This window comes from Antedon bifida, chromosome 11, assembly GCF_963402885.1.
Source record: "Antedon bifida chromosome 11, ecAntBifi1.1, whole genome shotgun sequence".
Taxonomy (NCBI): domain Eukaryota; kingdom Metazoa; phylum Echinodermata; class Crinoidea; order Comatulida; family Antedonidae; genus Antedon; species Antedon bifida.
The window spans coordinates 17,120,651-17,141,550 of record NC_136236.1 but is presented as its reverse complement, the minus strand read 5'-3'; the positions used below and the strand labels follow the sequence as shown (position 1 = coordinate 17,141,550).

The following is a 20,900-nucleotide window of genomic DNA, read 5'->3' as shown; positions in this document are numbered from 1 at the left end:
ATAGGTGGTATTTATATCAATCTAATATGAAGAAGTGCAGTCGACATGACTGTACAGAACAATTATTTTTCTACTAATAATTGAGAAGGATTTATATCGTTTGGATGTATTTAGGCCAAATAAAAATTAATAGTTTCATGTCCAGAAGTTGATTTTTCTATATAGTAAATTTGAGCGACATTTCTTGAATGTATTTAGGCCAAATAAAAAAAAATGTTTTTATTGTATTCATTTCGATATATAAAAAATAATATAAATATTATATAAATATACAATGTCTCAGAGAGACAAAAGCAATATTAGCATTATTAGTTGGCCTTTCAATGTCACAGTCTGATAAAGCTTATTACTTGCACATGATGTACGCTAAATAAATAATTTCTAAAAAGTTGAGCGCTCAGAAACTACTGAGTAAAATAATAATATGCAAAAGTCTATTTTGGCTCATATTGGTACAGAACAAAACGTAAAAAGTTAGTAATTAATATACTTGGCATTTTCCAAGTATTTAATAAAAAAAAATATCACAATTCTAATGTTTTCTTTTTAAATATTAACTACTGAAGTTTCACAAGGTGTGTTGAGTTTAATGATAATTAATTACTGCAGTATAAAATGCATCAGTGGTTTTAAAAGATAAATTATCAATATTAATGACTTTAACTTTAAATAATGTGGATGTACATGACTGTAGTATCTGTGTGCATTGATGCGTAACATATTCATAAATTTAAAAGATCTTTACATAGATTTTCTAAATTCCTTTCCTTACATTAGGAATTATAGCCACATAAATTATTATCCCTGATGCCTTGTAAATCATAATTTTGATAATAACTACTAATGAGATGTTAGCAGTGAAGTAAGCTGGGGATATGTGAGATTTCTCTATGGAAAATATGAAATTACTGGTTGAGAGCAATAATTTTAAGGGGAATTATAATATGATTCGGAGAAGAGTGTTAGATTGGAAGATAAAAGTATAATGTTTTATGATGGACCACGAGTTGAGTGGTAATAAAAGATAATACTTTTCCAATACTGGACCACTTTGGGCTGGACCAAACTGTTTGATTGTTTTTTTTTTAAGGAAATTCAATATTATTGGAATTACATTCTGGTTTTGGAGAAATTTAGGCTTTCAGGTAGTTTAGTATTGGGAATAGTTGACTATTTATAAGTGATAAGAAATTGTCTTTAATAAGACTTTAATGGAAAATAAATTTAAACTTAGTTATTTGTGTGTTATTTGTTTGTTTGCAATATGATACTGTAGATTATATATTAATGTAATTTTAGATAGAAGATATTTTCTATACATTATCGATCATTTGTTTGACCAGACAAAGAAATTTAACAAAAACGACAGCACTGTTAGAATAATAATAATATTATAATAATATTCCTTTAAAACAGATGCTAAAATGACTGTTGTTCGTGACAAAGCAAGGAAATATGAAAATTTGGCATAGAACCAGTTTATGGATGTTATACTCTTTATTTTTGTTATTGTTTTGTATCAGTCAAGGTTATATAGCTTCTATTACTAGTTGTGGTTGCCGGAGCAATTATGATTCAGTGTCTGCTGGAGTTCAAATGTGGGTCAGGATATTTCGCAATTTAATGTTATGACTACGAAGTAATTGTTTGTGATGGTAGTCGGCCGGCCGTTAGGAAATATTAAACTTAATATAATTTTATTCTTTCTGATGGAAATTAATTGCGGTCAATAACTGTTTTTATTATATTTCATCCTTGTAATAAAACTATATCTCATCTATAAATAGAATTATATAGTATCATTTAACTGTTTTATACTGTTTTGTTTATATTTCTTGAAGCCCTTGTTTTTAAAAATTTGTTGGTAGTTTAATATTAGCATGGAGAAATAAGATGAGCCCTAACTCATTTTTCCATGGTAATAGGCCACAACCTGATCTCCAATTATTTTAATTCTTGATACCCGACAAAATTTGACTGATTTGAGTGACGGGTATTATTAAATGAATTGTTTAATTTAATAGTTGCTAATTGCTATTGTTTTGACTGTTAATCACCCAATTCAAAAGAATTAACTTACTATTTCTTTATGTTTCAGTTTCATTCATGATTTATTTGGTAAAATTAAGAATATTTTCTAATCTACAGTATTTGAAAATGTAAAGTATATTTTCAATATCTGCTGTTCTAATTGAAACAGAGATTTTATCTTCAATTTTTATTAATACTTCTTGAATTTCATACGACCTAGAATTCGATTTTGATGCTTTTATGTAGAACAGAAAATATAGACTTGGTTTTTATTAAATCTTTACTCTACATTCGCAATTCTCCATCTTCAAATAATTGTTATTAAAATGTTTATTAAATCTCTGACATTTGTTAGATACATTTTCAGGCTAATTCCACGACAAAAATAACAACATCTATCAAAATATTTGCATTGAGTTGATTATGCGAAAGGATATCCAACGCTTTTAACGACGCTAAAAGTGCGTAGCACTCGGTAGAAATAATCGCTACTGATATTACGAATAACCTACATAAAAATAGACTAATGCTTAAATGTATCCGTATGCTTTCATGTCTGAACCGTTTCAATTTATGTATTGAGGGAAGAATTCTGAAAATGACATATTTAGACTGATATTGATGTTATTGTGAGTAAAACAGATTCATTACATTATAGCAAAAATGCTAATTTCATCAGGTATAGAAATATGTAAGTGTGTGTTCATGTGATTTGTTACTAAAGTACTTTGTTCTATATAATTATAATATATAATACTTATAATATTACAATGTATATTATTTTTGAGAGGAAAGTTGATTTTATATTTTAACATGAACTTTAGACAATATCAATAAGTGTATTAAAGAATTATGTTCCTTTTATATCTCAAAAGAAAATAAACTATATATTATAAATATTTCTAAATAAAAAGATTAACCGAAGGCAAATTACTAAAAAATTGGCTGTATTTCAAATAAAATAATCAAAAAGCTTTTTTTTTTTTAAATGTCGGCAATGCTAGATATTCCTCAGTGTACTTATTTAGGAACAACCATGTCAAAGTTATTCTGCTGAATTTGTGATATACATTTATTATTGGTAAACTTTAACGAAATTCATTAACGAATTAATCTTTCATTTATTTAATTGCAAGAAAGTATAGTATAAAATTCAGATTCCAATAATATACAAATTCAAGTGATTTTTTATTATCAATCTATTATTATCTTGAAAATCATTATAATCAAAGTATTTAGACTGCTTTATTGTCTGTCCGCATGGACATGTGAATTCAACGACATGCTGGTCAATCTCATTACGTTTGTTTACATTGCTTCAAATTTACATCATATTAGCGAGATTAAAGGATTTACTGAAAGTGCCAAATGATATTTTGTTAACTTCTTCTTCTTTGTCTTGCTGTTAAATTCCACATGGAGCATGTTTGATTTATTTTGTAAAAATTTACTAAGAATGTAGAAAATTAATGAAATTAAAGAAAAGAAAGAAGTAGTAGAAGTATTGACTCCCAGGAATATAGAAAATGTACAATATTTAGAATTCAGTTAAAAATTGAGGGCGCCAAAGAGTTTAAACTAGGTGCTAGACAGAAATCGTTACCATTTTGTTTGTGTTTTGGGATTCCTTTTCCCCGGAGACTTTATTAAGTTTGCCTCTCCAACATTGATGTACAATTATAGCTATAGGCTTATGTAAAAATGCGAGTTATTTATAAAAATAGGGCACTAAAAGATATACTTGGACATGGTTACTAGTAGTAGTAGTTATAGTGGTACCATTTCGTTTTGGGATTCTTGTTCCCCGAGATTATTACACCAATCTGGGTGTAATAATTATAGCTAGAGGCGTCTTGGGTTATAAAATATATATTATGAAATTAGACTGGCACCTGATGTAACCTAACATAACCTCACAAATGCTCATATAAGAAGGTATTACTGTATCGGCATAACTATATCAACTTTAGAGTTAAATAGACAAAACTGCATAAATTGTGTGTTTTAATCCCAGCTTTCTGTTCATAAGGTTTGAATTAATGGTACTTAGGAGTTAAAATGTAAAATCATTGATGCATAACAAGCGCTTTAAGTCGAACCATAAAAATGTAAATTTTCTAGTTTAGCAGAGGAAGTATGGTTTTATCGGTGACAAAGAAACATCCCCTGAGTTTTGTGTTAAGTGTACTAAATTATATGCAAATGTTTAGTCACAAGTGGAAAAGAAATTTGCATTGTCTCAAGCCATTTAACAAATGAACCTGCAAGGTAGAGTAGAGTTGGGTGTGATAAGGAGAAGGGATGTGTGTGGCAATGTTGGGTCCTTGTTGTTTTTAATTGTAGTTTTAATACAGTAGTAACTAATTATTGTTTTTTTAAAAAGAAAAACATTTTTGAAATAAAAAATGGTTAATACTCTCTTCCAATCAGAAGGTTCTGGTTCAATCCTGTTGTAACTTTCTTTCTACTTAACTCGCTAAGCCTCAAATCAAATGAGAGTTTATAAGCAAGATAAATTCTGTAATTCCTGTAATTTGCGAGTTACTTGCTGATGGATGTATATGATGTGAAAATAAATATAAAAACAAACTCATATAGCCTAAATTTAAAGGATTTTTAATTGAGAATTTGCAATTAAGTTGCTAAATATTATTAATGGCACTAATAGCATGAATTGTGTTTGCATAGCATAAGTGATATCATTGACCACAAATCCTCATATCTGTTGTGAAAATCAGATAGTAATGTTATTATGCATAATGCATCTCCCAACGGGACTTCTGCTGCGCTTACAGTAATCCACTCTCATTTCCAGGTACCTATCGTTATTTTTTTTAACTTTCAACAATTATATTTTCCTAATTAGTAGTGGCTTATCAATTTTATTTTAAAAGAAATTTACTTTGGTAGTGTATTAGTAAGTATTAATTGGTACCTGTTTTGTAATTTCAGATGTACCCGTAAAAATGACAATGAATGTACTGGAGCGTATAAAGATGGTGAGAACCGTTGGTTGAATAATTTGAGCCAGTGCATCAACATTACCGACATTGAGCCAGCTAACCTGCCAAGTGATATGCAAATTGAGGTAGGCTTCGAAGAATGTTTCCTCATTAGGCCCAGGTTTCTCGTGAATGGCACAGATTTAGGTGGGGGCTATGCCACCCCATACCCTAGAATTAACAGACATCATGGTCTTTTTTATCTGACTACGCATTGAATGCAAATACAAACAAAAAAACACATAATATTCATCTCTAACATAAGATACGCAAAAAATGTTACGTCGCTGTTTTTACCGGCCAGTAGAAAAGTATGATCGCATTTCCGGGTCAACTAGTGGGAGGTGCCATTTTGTCATGAATTTTATGTGCGAGACTACCATTTCTCACCATCTAGGGGTGTCGGTTACCACGGGCCGTGGGCTCAAATATATACTGCCAACCCCACTATTTCAAATTCCTGGATCCGCCCCTGACACCCCTCAAAATATCAGAAGTGAATTTTGGTAAACTTTCATCACCAGATTTTAATCGAATGCGCAAATAACATTTGGTAGGTGCTTGATGAGAATAATGGCCATAGAGTAAAAGAAATTAGCAATACATAGTTCTATATTATAAATGATACCCTATTTGTGCTGAGAAAAACAGGCTTAGTTATTTCAAAATTTCAGATATAAATTAATTAATAATTAAAAATTTATAATGACAAAAATAGCAATTTGAAACAATTTAATTTTCACATGCATAATGTATTTAATTTTAATTTCAAAATAGATGTAGCCAAATGATTGATCAGGCATAGTAAAAATATCATATTATTTTCCTGTGATGTTTAATTACCGTTCCGAACCGCAAACCACAAGACATTTATGTTGACATTTAAAAAATAGATTAATAACATATACAATAATTATTGTACGTAATCGTATGCAGTATAATTTGCTGGGTAACGGATTGAAAATCTGTAGTAATTATTCGAAATCTAATTCCTATTTCAAAATGTCAAACATCAAGTTGATTGCAAAATATTATCATTTTTTATGTTTTAATGATGAACGTGCGCGTGATCAGATTTTGAATAAGGTAGTGTTTTTTTTTCTGATTAAATTAAACCAGTATAGGCTTTATACAGAAGAAAACAATCGGTTCTCTTCTTGAATATAATTACTCATTGATTCAATGGGAAAAATTATACTATGTTATAATTAGTTGATTTGTCTAGGGAGTAAATAAAAGGCACTCAAAGAAATTGAGGAATGAAAGAATTCAAAAATAAAATAACTGCATTTGTATAACATAACATAAAATAAAAACCCAAATGTATTATCATAAAGGGGGGGGGGGAATAAGTGAAGGGAGGAGAAGTTAACAATGGATGGAGATGTAAGGAGTTTAAGGAATAGTAAGAAGTTAAGGAGGGATAAGAAGTGAAGGGAGGGGAATAAGTGAAGGGAGGAAGAGTGTGGGATAAGGAATGGAGGGGTTAAGAATGGAAAGAGATGTAAGGAGTTTAAGGAATAGTAAGAAGTTGAGGAGGGATAAGAAGTAGGGGAAGGGTAAGAAGTGAAGGGAGGATGAGTGTGGTATAAGGAATGGGGGAAGATATAAGGAATTGATGGAAATGTAAAGAATGTAGGGAGGGTAAAAAGAATGGCAAGAGGAAGTAAGGATAAGGAGGGTAAGGAGTAGAAGTAGTAAAAAAGTTGAGGGAAGAAAGTGAAGGGGTAAGGGATATTTTAAATATGTGAGTGATAAAAATAAATTTGGTAGGCCTATACTTGACCTTTCATGCAATGTTACAATGTTACAGCATTGCATTGATTATATAACCGACTGTTAAACACATTTCTACTTTAGTATGACTGTAGTGACCATATGTAATAATGACCACTTATTTACCTCTTGTGTTTAGAGTAACCATCTCTATTAAAGGTCATTCACATGTACTATTAATATCTGCAAACAAAGAACGAAGATTTCATCTTTCTAATTATTGATAAACCATTAAAATTGTAAGAGAAGATAACAGGAGAGAGGCCTGTTGCACTTTCCATTAAGCCATTAATATAGCCGTCTGTAATATGACCACCGAAGATTACTGCGGCAAGGCTGGGCAAAATCCTTTGATAGACCAGACTGAATCAGTCAGATTTTTGTACCAGTGATATCTTAAATAATAATATCCTGGATTTATAAAGAGCCTAATGTTGTTTACCCTCTAAACGCTGTACATATTGTTACCCCAGTCTTTGTTTTGGATCAAACACGTATGGAAACATACTCTCATAATGCAGCTAGTAATTGATGCAAGGTTGTCTTGATCTTGCTCATTTGTACACCTGGGTGTCTTGCCTAAGGATACAAGCAATGTGACGCGCGTTGGATTTAACGATCAGTAGTCCATCGTCTAACACACTGCACCACACGCCCGTAACTACTACCAGGGGCGGATCCAGTTTAAATAGCAATTATTTACCTAATTTTGAACTGCAAGGTGGGTGATAAGATGGCACGTAATGCAAATAGATTGTACCTCTCTGGCCGGGTAACTGGTTAAATGTTCAATTGTCAGTATATTCAAAGTCACTATTTTCTGTTATATTAGCACTGTAATTCAGGTTTTTTTTTCTCAACATGTCATAAAATGGTCAACCTATCTTCATCTTAATTTCAAAAATATATTGAACTATCAGCTATGATATGCATTTCGGAAAATAAGCACTATTTTATAGTACACTTGAGAGTAAATTACCACCGAAGAATTCAAAACAAATTCTTCTAGACAAATTACGAGCTGTTTATAGTCTTTGGGCTTGAGAATTTTATGCATGACTGATCAACCTTGACACTAAAATTGCTTAGTTATCTAGAAGAAAAGATTTGAGTTGACAGCCAAATGAGGTCTGTCTCAAAATTGTGACAAGAATGCAACGCCTTGAGCTATAAAATGTTCAAACTACATTTTGGTGCACAGTATCCCCTTTTATGCAATGGCGTAACGCAGAGGCTTGAGTCACCTAGATTAGGAACTCTAAGTGAGCGGGCATTTTTAGCCCTTTTCGACATATTTGAATGCCTGTTTTTTCACTTGGGTACTGCTCAGTAGTCCCCATAAGTTCTGGGGCCCCTAGGTTTAGCGCTCATAGCTGTTACGGCACTGCTTTTATGTTCTTATACGGTAGGCCCCTCCAGCCTGTAGCCTTTACAGGGATCCGTTTTCTATAAAAGGAGCAAAAGTTGTGATGAGCTAGGCTAGTGAGGCCCACTTACCTCCATTGGATTCTAGTTTAAAAAGAGCACTTCAGGAAAAAGGCAATTTCGTTGAAAACCTCGTGCCCTTTCCAACCCCACTAGAAAATTGCCACACTGATATTTGTTTTGTTTTTCATTTATTTATTATTACAATATGATAATTATTATAGTATGTAAAAATGAGAAATCTTGGCTTCATTCATTACTTTGAAAAAAATACTGGAAGAAAAAGAACTGTATTATAAAACAATAAAGTAAAGAATTATTTTTGTTGTGTTTCAGCTAACTTTGACGGTGACAAGCCTTCCTAGTGGGACACCCCAATCTTACTTTTGCGTCTTTGAAGACATTAAAACAATGCCGGTTTTAGCAATTGACAACACAAAATTGACATGTGAAACGCCACCTGAGGTAGAAATTGTCAAACCTGATGGTTAGTACGGTTTTGTTATTTGTTTTTAACCATGAAAATGTGCAAGACTGCTTGGAGTCTTATTTGATACTCAGCGGCTTCTGCGAGCCTAGGTTATACTCCACGGCTGCTGGGAGTCTAGTTTATACTCCACAGCTGCTGGGAGTCTAGTTTATACTCCACGGCTGCTGAGAGTCTAGTTTATACTCCACGGCTGCTGAAAGTCTAGTTTATACTCCAAGGCTGCTGGGAGTCTAGTTATACTTCAAGGCTGCTGAGTCTATTTTATGCTACACAGCTTCTGGGAGTCTAGATTATACCATGGAACAAACAGACCAAAGCTTGTATATTAAATGATGACTTTGATTTTATCATACCAATAAAAACAATTTTCTAGGCTTTCGAAAAGTTAACCTATCCATACTTTCAAACGAGACCAACATGGAGTTTGTGAGCAGCGAGTTTGTCTTCTACGACTGTAGCGCTTTCCAGGACTGCACCAACTGCGTGTCTAGTAATTTTGCCTGTGATTGGTGCATATATGAGAACCAGTGCACTGGAAACTCCCTTAAGTGCAAACTACAAGGGGTGGTTGGCGGTAAAGGGGTAAGTATCCATTTAAGCTCTCCTAACGATTTTTTTATTGATGTTATGAATAATAGAGATATATTGTGGTGGTTGTTTATAGGCTGGGTGGGTAAACATCATGGTACATGGTTGAAACTGGGAGTTTAAATTCTAAATCAAACTAAATTGATACTTTTATTAGAGACAATTATATTTAAAATATGTTTTTGGAATTTAAATCCTAGTTTAAGGTGCTATGGTGTTAACATCTCAAAGCATTTGGTAGCGGGTGTCTCAGTTAAGTCGGCCCTAAGTGTGTTAACTAAACTTTTGGAAGTAAATGTTGGCTTTCTAGATTGTCAGTGATTGGGCAATTAAATCTCCAAAATAATGCTTTTAGTACTGTCAATAAAAAAAAACTAATTTTATAATCTTGACAAAAAAAAAATTAGTTTGAACTGTAATTTTATATCAAGAATAATAAGACTAAACATTATTAATAATTATAATGTATTTATATTTCGAAAAATATTAAGTGTATGATTTGATTAATACAAAATTCTTTTTTCCTTAATAACCAATTAATAAACTTTGATTCATTCAAAAAAAATGTTTACCTTGATTTGCATAATAGTTGGCAGAGTGGAATTTAAACTATATTACTATTAAATGATTTATTCATTCATCAAAAAATTAGACAATTCCACCTGTTTACTTCCACCCAAATAGCCTCCCCCACCCACCCCCCAAATATACCTGCTCTGTGACTTACCTGTGTGCCAACCCTTCCCCCCTCCCCATCTGACTTACTCTGCACCTATATCTTGCATGGAACTCATTGCATATCTTGAATGCATTATATACTTAAACAATAAAAAAACTGTTATTATTTATTCGAATGCCTTTAAGTTATTGGTGGCGAATTCGTTGCAGCATGGAAGGTGGACGCAAGACATGTTATTAAACAAAATTTGTAAATTAGTTTACTTTTCCTTATTAAAATAATATTGTAATTTATCAAATTAGGACACACAATGTTATCTTTCCCCCTCAAACTTAAATTGTTATTAGAAAAAATTAATTTTGAAAACACAAAATTAATACAGTCAACTGTCCCAATACTGGACACCCTTGGGCTGGCCTAATATGTATGGTTTTTCTTAAAGTTTAGTCTGGTATTCTGAATGTGTTTTTAATGGTAAAAATGAATTTGGGACTTTTGAAGTATGGTTTTGGGAGAGTTTGTGGTTTTCAGAGCAGAAAGTTCGGACTCTCTGAAAACTGAAAATTACCCCAAAACCAGACTTTTAAACAAAAGTGCCCAAATTCATTTTTACCATACCATACACATTTTAAATACCAGACTTTTCAGAAAATCAGATGTGTTAGGACAGCCCAAGGGTAAGTTGACTGTACCAACTAAACTTTTCAAGTTTATATGTACATGTACTGTGGACATATAAAGAAAGAAAACTTTGATTAACTAAGTAATTGCTAGAGTTTTGGATTGAATCTGTATGCATCGATAGTAGATTGACACAAATTACAGCATTCTAATATTCGATCATTAAATTAATAGAAGAAAAAAAAAATGTTATTGATGCAATCCATCAGTGACAGTGTCAATTGGCAGAGTCATACATCTCGGGAACAATAACAATTTGAATTTAAAAGCCTAATATTTAAAACAAAATTGTAAAGGTTATTCAAGATTATAAAAGAAATTTACATTTCTTGTGATAGAAGTTTCATTATAAATAATTTTAAATAAATGCATATAAATTTAAATTAAAAGACTAACTCAAAACCACTCAATTATGGCTTATGCTAGAATAAATAAAATTGAAAGCGGATCAAATTAGATTTACAATTTTCAATTGGAATTTTTTACTTATAATCTTCCAAGTATACATTTCCACTGTTATCACAGAAACTTAGAAATATTATAATATAATAATAGTTTTAACAATTATTTAATATAAATATTTAAGAAACTTTATTTGTCTTAATAAAAATACAGTAACATTTTAGATGTGCAAAAAAATTTTATTCAATGAGAAACATACATATATCAATAAAGAGATTAAAAATCCTAAAATTTACTTTCATGTGATAGAAAAAGATATATTAAAAATTAATCAAGATAAAATACTCAAAAAATCCAAACATGTCTGTCCACTTGCCTTCCTGTTGCGATGATTCTGTTGCCATGTTATTTTATGTTCTTTTTTTTTCTAAATTTACAAACAATTTTATACCATGTGACTGTGCTATGCTTTTTCCTCTCGAAAATATTTAAAATTTAATTCTAACGCATGGTTTATTTTCGTTATTTTTCTGTTTCGTTTGAGCATAATCTACACATATTTGTATGTGTGGTACATATTTATTAAAAACATATATAGCAAATACTTGCGACTAAAACAATATTATGGGAAATTTATAAGCGTTATATATTACGATTATTACATAACATGTGATCGGGCCTTTTGCAATTACAAATTTTTGGCTTTTTGATATTCTATCAATTTTTTTTTAAAGTTACGCATATTTTTAATTGAACAGAATTCTACAGTTACGACAAAATTAAATCTTTGGTCGATTCATATTTCTATGTTCAAAAATATATATAATGATTAATAAAGAATAATGTTTATGTATTAGAAACCAGATATTTTATGTTAAATGTAATTAAATAATAAATGGTATGTTTTAAAAATTGCTCTCTAATGAAAATAAAAATATGAACGTGCTAACTTAACTAATAGATATTTGGTGACACTGTTTAATGTAGTTATTAGCACAATGTTGTGGTTTATTATAGAATTAATGATTAGTTATTAGTTTCCTTAATTCCTAAACCAAATTAACTGGTCTGATCACATGTTGCACAAATTTGTACTTAACTGTACTAGCTATAGGAATTTCCTATTAAATTACCTTATTTCTCTAGAAGAAGTTAATCAACTTCTAAAATAAAATTTAAAGTCTGTCTGTAAATAAAACAAATAATTGTTTTCCTCTACAAAACAATTTATATAATTATACAAATGATTTTAATGCAATGTTCCTTAATCCACCAATTTCTCCAAACAATTACCTGTGTCACTTATAAATTAAAATCAAAAGTATTATACATATGCAATTAAATATGTGTTATTGTGATAGAATTCAACATTTCGATATGTTGTAGTGTTACCAGCAATTTTCATTTCATCATGGTTGAAATAATGAAATGAAAAGTATCATGTTAATATAAGTTAATATATAGACAAAACCGCAATACTCATAAACTTCAAGTCAAATTATAGCGTACAGCAAGCTTCCATGCACGTATCAAACATGGATGTTACATTGCGTTTATGAGAATCGCGTAACCTCATCCTGATAAATTCAAATCTAGGTCTTCCGAAATAATTAAGTCCTCATACGAAATAATATAATAATAATAATACTGAGATATTAAATCCTATCATAGATGAGCGTATTTATATTTGGCGTATGTATTATACTTTTGTATTATGCGATAAGTGCCCCGAAATTAATCAAAACCCCTTCCTATATTTGCACTGGGAAACTTATATGTGCAAGAACGTCATATGTCGCTTGTATTTTCTTACAATCTTACGTTTTATGTTATATATTCTTCATGTGATGTGTGTTATACAATACTCGGCATGTTTTCTCTTTCTTGATATTCAATTACGCAGCTCTATAGAGAATACACACTGGTAAGCCATCTTATTTTCGGTCCATATTTAATGTCATCGCTCTTTTTTTCGTTTAAGGGTCTTTCACATCTACTCCGGTCCAACTCCAGTACAGGTTCACGTGTACAGCATTGGAGACATTTTGTTTTCACAACGCACCATGCAGTTACGTTCATAAGTAAACAGATTGGTTGCTAGCTGTGTGGAGCGTCGTGAAAACGAAACATTGAGATGCGATTTTATTTGCCGGAGCCTTACCGGAGCTGGACGGGAGCAGGTGTGAAAGACGCTTTATTCCTGTCTTGTTATGCATGCGAGTATGTTATCTGTTCACGTTTCTCGTTCTCTAATCACCAATGCGGCGCAACACAATTGTCACCATTAAACACGCTTTCTTTATTATTTTTGGGGTATTTTATTTTTTGCTGATTTTCAGGAGAATTTTGTGTAGTATGATATAGATAATGTTTTTACTGTATTAGGGAAACCTAAGCGTTTGTAATTTATTATTTGCTAACAGAAATGATACTTTTTATGATGAGATTGTTTTTTTGTGGTTTAAATACCGTATGTGTTTTCAATTTGCAGCCTTTTGTTTTGGTTTTTATAAGGCACCATTTAATGTCGAATATTACCTAATTGATTTACATAATGTTGCAGCATTTTATATGCTAAAAGATCTTTGTTGGCATTTTGTGTTTAGTATTTTTGCAAATGTGTTTATTATTGAATGTGTGTATTATTTGCATGCAGGTGTCATTATTAGCTGTTTTTTAATGTTCTTGTGTGATGGCGTTAAAGACTTGATTGTATAAAACAAATTCTAGGTGTATAGATGATACAGGGCATGATTGGTGCAGCGGTGTTTCGTATATGTGTGGTATCGTATATCCATGCAACACTAAGGATAAATATAATGTGCTAATATGCAAAGAATAAATATAATTTGGTGCTAAATTCGCAAATGGTATGTGTTTCCATTAACTTTATGGTAAGATAGCAAATAACAGCTAGTTGATGTATTAATTATGAAACGATTGTTCAATTCTGTATAAATATAAAATAAGTACCACATTTATATAGTGCCCTTGACTGAACAGTTCAAATGTGCTTTCTCTAAACTCCATGGCAATCAGAAAAAAAATCTAGTTCTCTTGAATATTTTATTAGTTTAATTTGAAATTTAGTAACTCTTGCACGTTTCAAATGGAAATAAAAGTATTGAGAACAAAAACTGCAATTCCCTGGGAACAGGATCTTGTTCAGGAAAACCGCAAGAGTGTGTTGGAATCCATGATTAGTTCCTTCGGGATTGGTAGAGATGAGTATCGGCATGCCGTCCTTGTTAAAATGCCATTAAGCTTAAAGCTAACATTATTATACAATCACATCAAATATGCATTAAATCTAAGGTTATGAAAATGTAATTTGGTTTATCCATTAACAAGTGAAGATCAGATCTTTATTTTGCAACCAATCAAGGTACAAATTTAATTGCCAATGATGGACTGTTATTCAGTGATGAAACAAAAAGTGGGGCTTGAGATGAAGGAAAAGGGGCTTGGGATGAAAGGAGTGGAGCTTAGGAAGAAAGGAGTGGGGCTTGGGAAGAAAGGAGTGGGGCTTGGGAAGAAAGGAGTGGGGCTTGGAATAAAAGGAGTGGGTATTATCAAGGGCATATGGCTTGGAATAAAGTGGGAATAGGAATTGGAATGAATGGAGCTTGGAATAAGTACCAAGAGAGTAGGGCTTGGGATGATGTAGTATCAAGGGAATAGGACTGATGTAGATGTGGAGATTTGGCTTGGAATGAAGTAGGAAGAGAGAGGAGATCGGAATGAAATACTGTACCAAGAGAGTATGGCTGGGAATGAAATAGTATTAAGGGGATAGGACTTGGAATGATGTTGGAATATGACTTGGAATGAAGTGGTGATAGGGCTTGGAATGAAGTAGGAACAGGTTGAAGCTTGGAATGAAGTTCCAAAAAATTGGGCCTTGAGATAAATATGAAGATTGTGGGGTTTTTGGTTTATTCCAAAATTGCTAGATTGACTTCTTTGTTATTACTTTCTATGAATGGATGATTAGTTAGGAACATGAATGCTAGTTGGTCATACCCAGCAATGTTTAGATTTTATGATCCTTTGAAAAAACACCTCACGCAAGAAAATCATGGTGTGTGGTAGGATTGTGTGTTTATTGTTCAACGGTTTTGAGTAGCTGTTGTTATTAATGTTGTTATCCATATTATTTGAAAATCAGGAGATTAAATTACTAACACGCGTGTCCAAGAAAAATGTAGTAGAGTGGGTGACATAATAATTACAGGTATGAATTATTACTTAGAATTATTGATGTCCAGTATGAAATAAAACACCACTAAATTATGTTCATCTGAAATAAATCATCGGTCTTTATTTTAAAATTTAATAGTCCAAGATGATTTATTCAATGAAGGGCATGTCAATTTTCTTTCTTTATGCCGTTTTGTTTATGGTTCTTTCTTCTGTTTTATGTTTTTTTTTAAAGTCTATACTTGAAAATGGAATTTTCAAATAGCTTCAGTATAGTATAGTATGTCACCATGCACATATAATATTAAAATAGTTTCACTTTTGCACATAGAAGTTATATAAAAATATTATTGCTATACCGCACTGCTGATTGGTATATAAGTCCACTGTCGTTCAAAGCCTCATTTGCATATTTCTGGTCACAATAGATTTCTTAATTATCAGATTCAGATTCAGATAACATTTATTCAGATAATAATGAACATAAAAAAAAAGATATTAAAGTGAACATAGATAAAGCAGTAATTGGTAGTCATTATTATCATGGATCCCTTCTAGAAGTTACAACTTGTCTTGCAGGGACCCACAACAAAACACATTACTAAAAAATAAAAATATACCTAGAGTATATAATTATATGATTGAGGATAGAAAAAATTACAGTATAATAACATAACTAACATCTTCTTTATCAAAATTATTTAAAATTATATTTATTTTAAACAACAACTAATATTTTATGCGTAAATCTTGATGAGAAATTGATTGATGGTGCTATGTGGTAAATATATTATTACTAAACCACGGTTTGGCTGGAAACTGGAAATTCGTATTTGGTACTCTACAGATCCATGGCAGGGTGCAGCACCTACCAAGATCAGCGTACCGGGAGATTAAGTGTGTACCAAGTTCTTTAACGTGCACTGTCTGTATACCAACAGCTTTAATCCTCATTTGGAGGACAAAGCTACTAATAGTAATGTACCTTGCATAAGGATAGAATCAATATGGCACCAATAGGTTCAAACTCTTTCACATGATCTCTGTAATTTATTACACCATGAATAGATGTTGCAAAGATATTTTGAGGTATAGTTCTCCCTTTGGAAATAAATTGTCAGTAGGAAGATTTGAAGCATAATGTCTACATTAATATGAATGTTTTACTTGAGGCTTTTAGTAACATTTAATCATATTAGAATTTAGCTATTTGTGTGGGTGTAGTCTTGAAGGCAATACAAATTCCATAGTTTAGAATGTTGGAATTTATGAGTTTAGAATTGCATGTATGTAGCACTGAAACAAAAAAAGTAGTTTATCAAATATAAAGACAATCTAACAACAGAACACTGAGCTCGCCTTGCCAAGATAAGAACTCTTAACAGTCCTCTGATCTTATGTCTGGCTGCGACAAATATCAACAGTACTGTACTATGTACATATTCTTTGTGGCGTGCAGTGTCTGTTAGGGGCATGGAACTGATCGTGTCACGACCACAGATAAAACCTTTGATCTCCGGAGCTCAGCATCCTGTTGTTAGATTGCCTTGCTCCAATGGAACTGTTTCTCCTATTCCTTTTTTGCAAGTTCTGCTCTGCGAGAGAGTTCTAGAAGGAGGAGACGGCCTGATGGATGGATGTTGACCATTTCTGGTGATTTATGGTGCCTGAAATAAGTGCTTTCTTTAGTGTGTTTTTGGGGCTCCTATGCTTACCTAAACAAAAATACTTTGTAATACATGTAATGGATGTTCATCCATCTTGGACACATGTTCTGCCCATCGAAGCTTTGTTGTTAGTACAAGGCCTTGATGCTAGTAACTACAGGTATCGGCTAGTATTTATAGACAAGTATCTTATCACATGTCTATCGCATATTATAGTATTAAAGAAAAGCTTAATTTGATTCTAACTTGTCCTGTCACAAAGTTTGACAGTAACATCAAAGAAATAGTAGATAAAATGAAAATTCAGTTTGATATATCAAGTCTGATATCAATTGTTTATTATAAATGTAGAAGAATGACAAGAACTTTCTTTATTGGAGATTTTTTGACAGTTTTTGTAAAACAGTCGTTTTGTGATAGCTGGCATTGTTTCTTTTGGGACCCGTCAAAGTTTCTCCTTAAAAGGGGTGTTCTTTAATAAGTGTTATCTGTAGTGTTAATACATCTATTTATTCCTTGTTTCATTGGAAAGTGTCCCCAAAATAGATGCGTCCCCTAAATTGGGGTTCCAAAATGAATGGTTTTAGTGTATTTTGTTTTTATACCCACAGAAACCTTCCTTAGAATAACATACCGTACTTGCCGTGCAATTTTTATAGATCATTATGTATGTCAAAGTTCAAATATTTATTCAATATGTAGCGGTTTTTATATTCTCAAAAGCTTTGCAAATTTTGTTTATGATTACCAAGTAAATATTATTATCAAAGTTAAAACTGTAGGTTTAAGATAGATATTGTCAGTATTATTAAAATTGATAACAACAAGACGTCGATGGTTATTAGCATTACCATGGTAACAATACTGCACACAAATCGTTAAGAAAAAAGTTTGATTTATTGTATCATATCGTGGATATTTTTATAGTGGTCTGAAATAATATCAGTGGCGATTTAGTTATTGTTGGCTAACACGTTCGATTGAAATGTTTGTTTTGTATCCTTTAGTGATTTTGTTGTGGTTTTTTTCTTGTTTTACATTAGTTGTTATTTCGTGGCATGTACTGTATTTAAATGACACCAGGAACAGTTTTGTTTACAGATGTTACTTGGAAAACAAGTTATGATTAATAGATGGTTTTTTGTTTGTTTATTCAAGGATTTCCTATGTTTTAAACAATTTCTTTTGTGTTTATATTTGGCTTGTATATTTCATGATTTGTTTGGTTGTTTATGTTGTCATTTCTTAAAATAAAATTTATTAATTAATACTGATCATGTATTTTATTGATTGGTTTATCAACTTGTAATTGACTATTAATTATTGATTGGTTCATAACTAGTAGAAAAATTAAGTTGTAAAAGTTTATTTATTGATGGCAGGAATAATACGGTAAAAATTAAAACAAGAGCAATGACAAAAAGTCTTCGAAGAAATGTTCCTCAGACAATTACCAGGGGTGAATTCAAAATTTAAAGATGGTAGGGGTGGGTGGGGGAAGGGATGGAGACATGTTTCCACTGTTTTGATAAATTTAATAAAAAATATTGCTTAATTACGTACTTTTATAACGGTCATCCTAGCCTTATTTTGAATTTCTCTCCCTGGTAACTGTATTGCGAGAGTTGCGCGTGTACGTTAGCGCGAGAATTATCTGCCTTTAACCGCATGCCTTCATATCTCCTAACTTAATACTTATATTTTATTTTATATTTTGAAATTAATAATGTAACATTTTATACACTTACACCAACTGGACACACAGTACTGCTAACCCCATGTAGAACCGAAACCTATACTACTGATATGCTAGTTTGTAGTGTTGAATGCTCTAGTTAACATGCTGCCTAATTTATGCAATTAATTTATATGTTTTTCATTTCAGATTTTTAAACTATATTTGTTGTTAATTTTGTTATAGATTTTAGAATTTTTCATTAAAATAATTACAACTACAGTAGAGCCCCTCCTTCTCTATTCAGGGGACACCCCTATTAAGGGGTCACCCCTATTAAGGGGACACCCCTATTAAGGGGACACCCCTATTAAGGGGACACCCCTATTAAGGGGTCACCCCTATTAAGGGGTCACCCCTATTAAGGGGTCACCCCTATTAAGGGGACACCCCTATTAAGGGGACACCCCTATTAAGGGGTCACCTCTATTAAGGGGACACCCCTATTAAGGGGTCACCCCTATTAAGGGGTCACCCCTATTAAGGGGACACCCCTATTAAGGGGACACCCCTATTAAGGGGACACCCTTATTAAGGGGACACCCTTATTAAGGGGACACCCCTATTAAGGGGTCACCCCTATTAAGGGGACACCCCTATTAAGGGGACATCCCTATTAAGGAGACACCCCTATTAAGGAGACACCCCTATTAAGGGGTCACCCCTATTAAGGGGACACCCCTATTAAGGAGACACTTTTCAATATGTTTTAATGAGCAAACCTTGTTGGGTCCCAAAGGTGTCCTCTTAATAGGGGTTCTACTGTATATATATATTTATCAAATAGAAAAATAATAATAATATGATAATACAATATCACTTATGTATAGTATGGGTAATATATCACTAATAACATATAGGTCTGCCTCTAATTAAAGACCTAACTTGGTTAAATATCTTTTAACTCAACCTTAGTGACTATATTAAGAGACCAAAATGCTAATATTACTAAAATCCTAGTGCAAAAACTTTAATTGGAAGATGAACTATTGGTTTATTGTTTATTTATAATGCAAGGGATGCATGTTTATCTAATAAATTAGAACAGTAACTAATTTACATAAATTATGCAAATTAATTTGGTAGATAAATATACTCATTAAAATCATCACATTACTGACGCATAAATTTGAATATATTTTATATTTAATGTTTTGTTCTTAAACAATAATAAAAAAAAAATAAATTAAAAAATGCATATATATATTTAATATTTGATATATTCCCATAAAAGGAATATTTAAGTTATGATTATATATAATAATATTTATTATAGTTTTGTTTTCTTTCTGGGGACATTTCATCATTTGAACATTGTATAGAGTATCTAAAAACTTAAATTTTTAATTATTAATTTAAATAATTAATTTACTAATAGTGTTTCTTCTGTAGACATTACATCTTTTGAGCATAAAAATATTCTTATACAAATTCTTTAAGAAATGATTTGAGAATATATAAAATGCAAAATGATACATTTGTATTATGTAAATAATATGATTGAATACTGATCAAGTTGAAAGAATAGCCTTAAGTTGAAGATACTCATCAAATCAATAAATATATGATGTATTTCTTCTTCTCTATTATCTGTCAAAATTCCTTTTTTCTGAATCTATTGATTTTAATATGGTACCCCTTATGTTTTTGATAAATGCAATTATTTGTATGGATGGATTGTCTCTCTTTAACTGCAATTCCCGACTCAATAACAAAACAAAAAATTCAATTCACTACATTGTAATTATAAATAATTTATTAAATTTCTATAATAAAATCCAACAGACAATTTACAAATGATATGTCAAAAATCAAATTGATTCTAAAATAATGGGAAAATTGGTCTTAAAAAATGTATATTACAAAATATACCTACAGTATTTTGTTTTGGATTTAATTGGATGAGGATAATATTTTTTGGAGCTTATTTCTACTGAAAAAAAAACACAACAGATTATTAACCACAAATTTGTCCAAAATTTGTTATTATTTGCGTTGAATCTACTGTAGAAACCTCTATTAAGGCACACAATGATTGGTTCTGAAGGTGTCCACTTAATAGTGGTGCTCTACTGTATAGACAAAATATATTACACAATTATTCCTTAAACACCCAATTGAGTGTCACAATTTTCTATTTTGAAATCAAAACCAAATGTCTAAATTGTATTGCATACAAAATTATTGATGAAAAAAAGTCTAATAAACATTGAATTAATCAATA

At 31.4% G+C, this 20,900-nt stretch overlaps 1 protein-coding gene across 3 annotated transcripts in view; it reads left to right on the top strand.

The window, feature by feature from the left end:
* Positions 1-20,900, top strand: part of LOC144855278 (plexin-A4-like) — a 103,704-nt gene that overhangs the window by 61,518 nt on the left and 21,286 nt on the right. For 2 of the 3 annotated variants that reach the window (XM_078713087.1, XM_078713086.1), the window contains exons 6-9: positions 4,984-5,119; positions 8,571-8,721; positions 9,098-9,306; positions 12,978-12,998. In XM_078713087.1, the coding sequence (XP_078569213.1) occupies positions 4,984-5,119; positions 8,571-8,721; positions 9,098-9,306; positions 12,978-12,998 (517 nt within the window). The remainder of the gene's footprint in view (positions 1-4,983; positions 5,120-8,570; positions 8,722-9,097; positions 9,307-12,977; positions 12,999-20,900) is intronic. The other variant, XM_078713088.1, reaches the window with a different exon arrangement.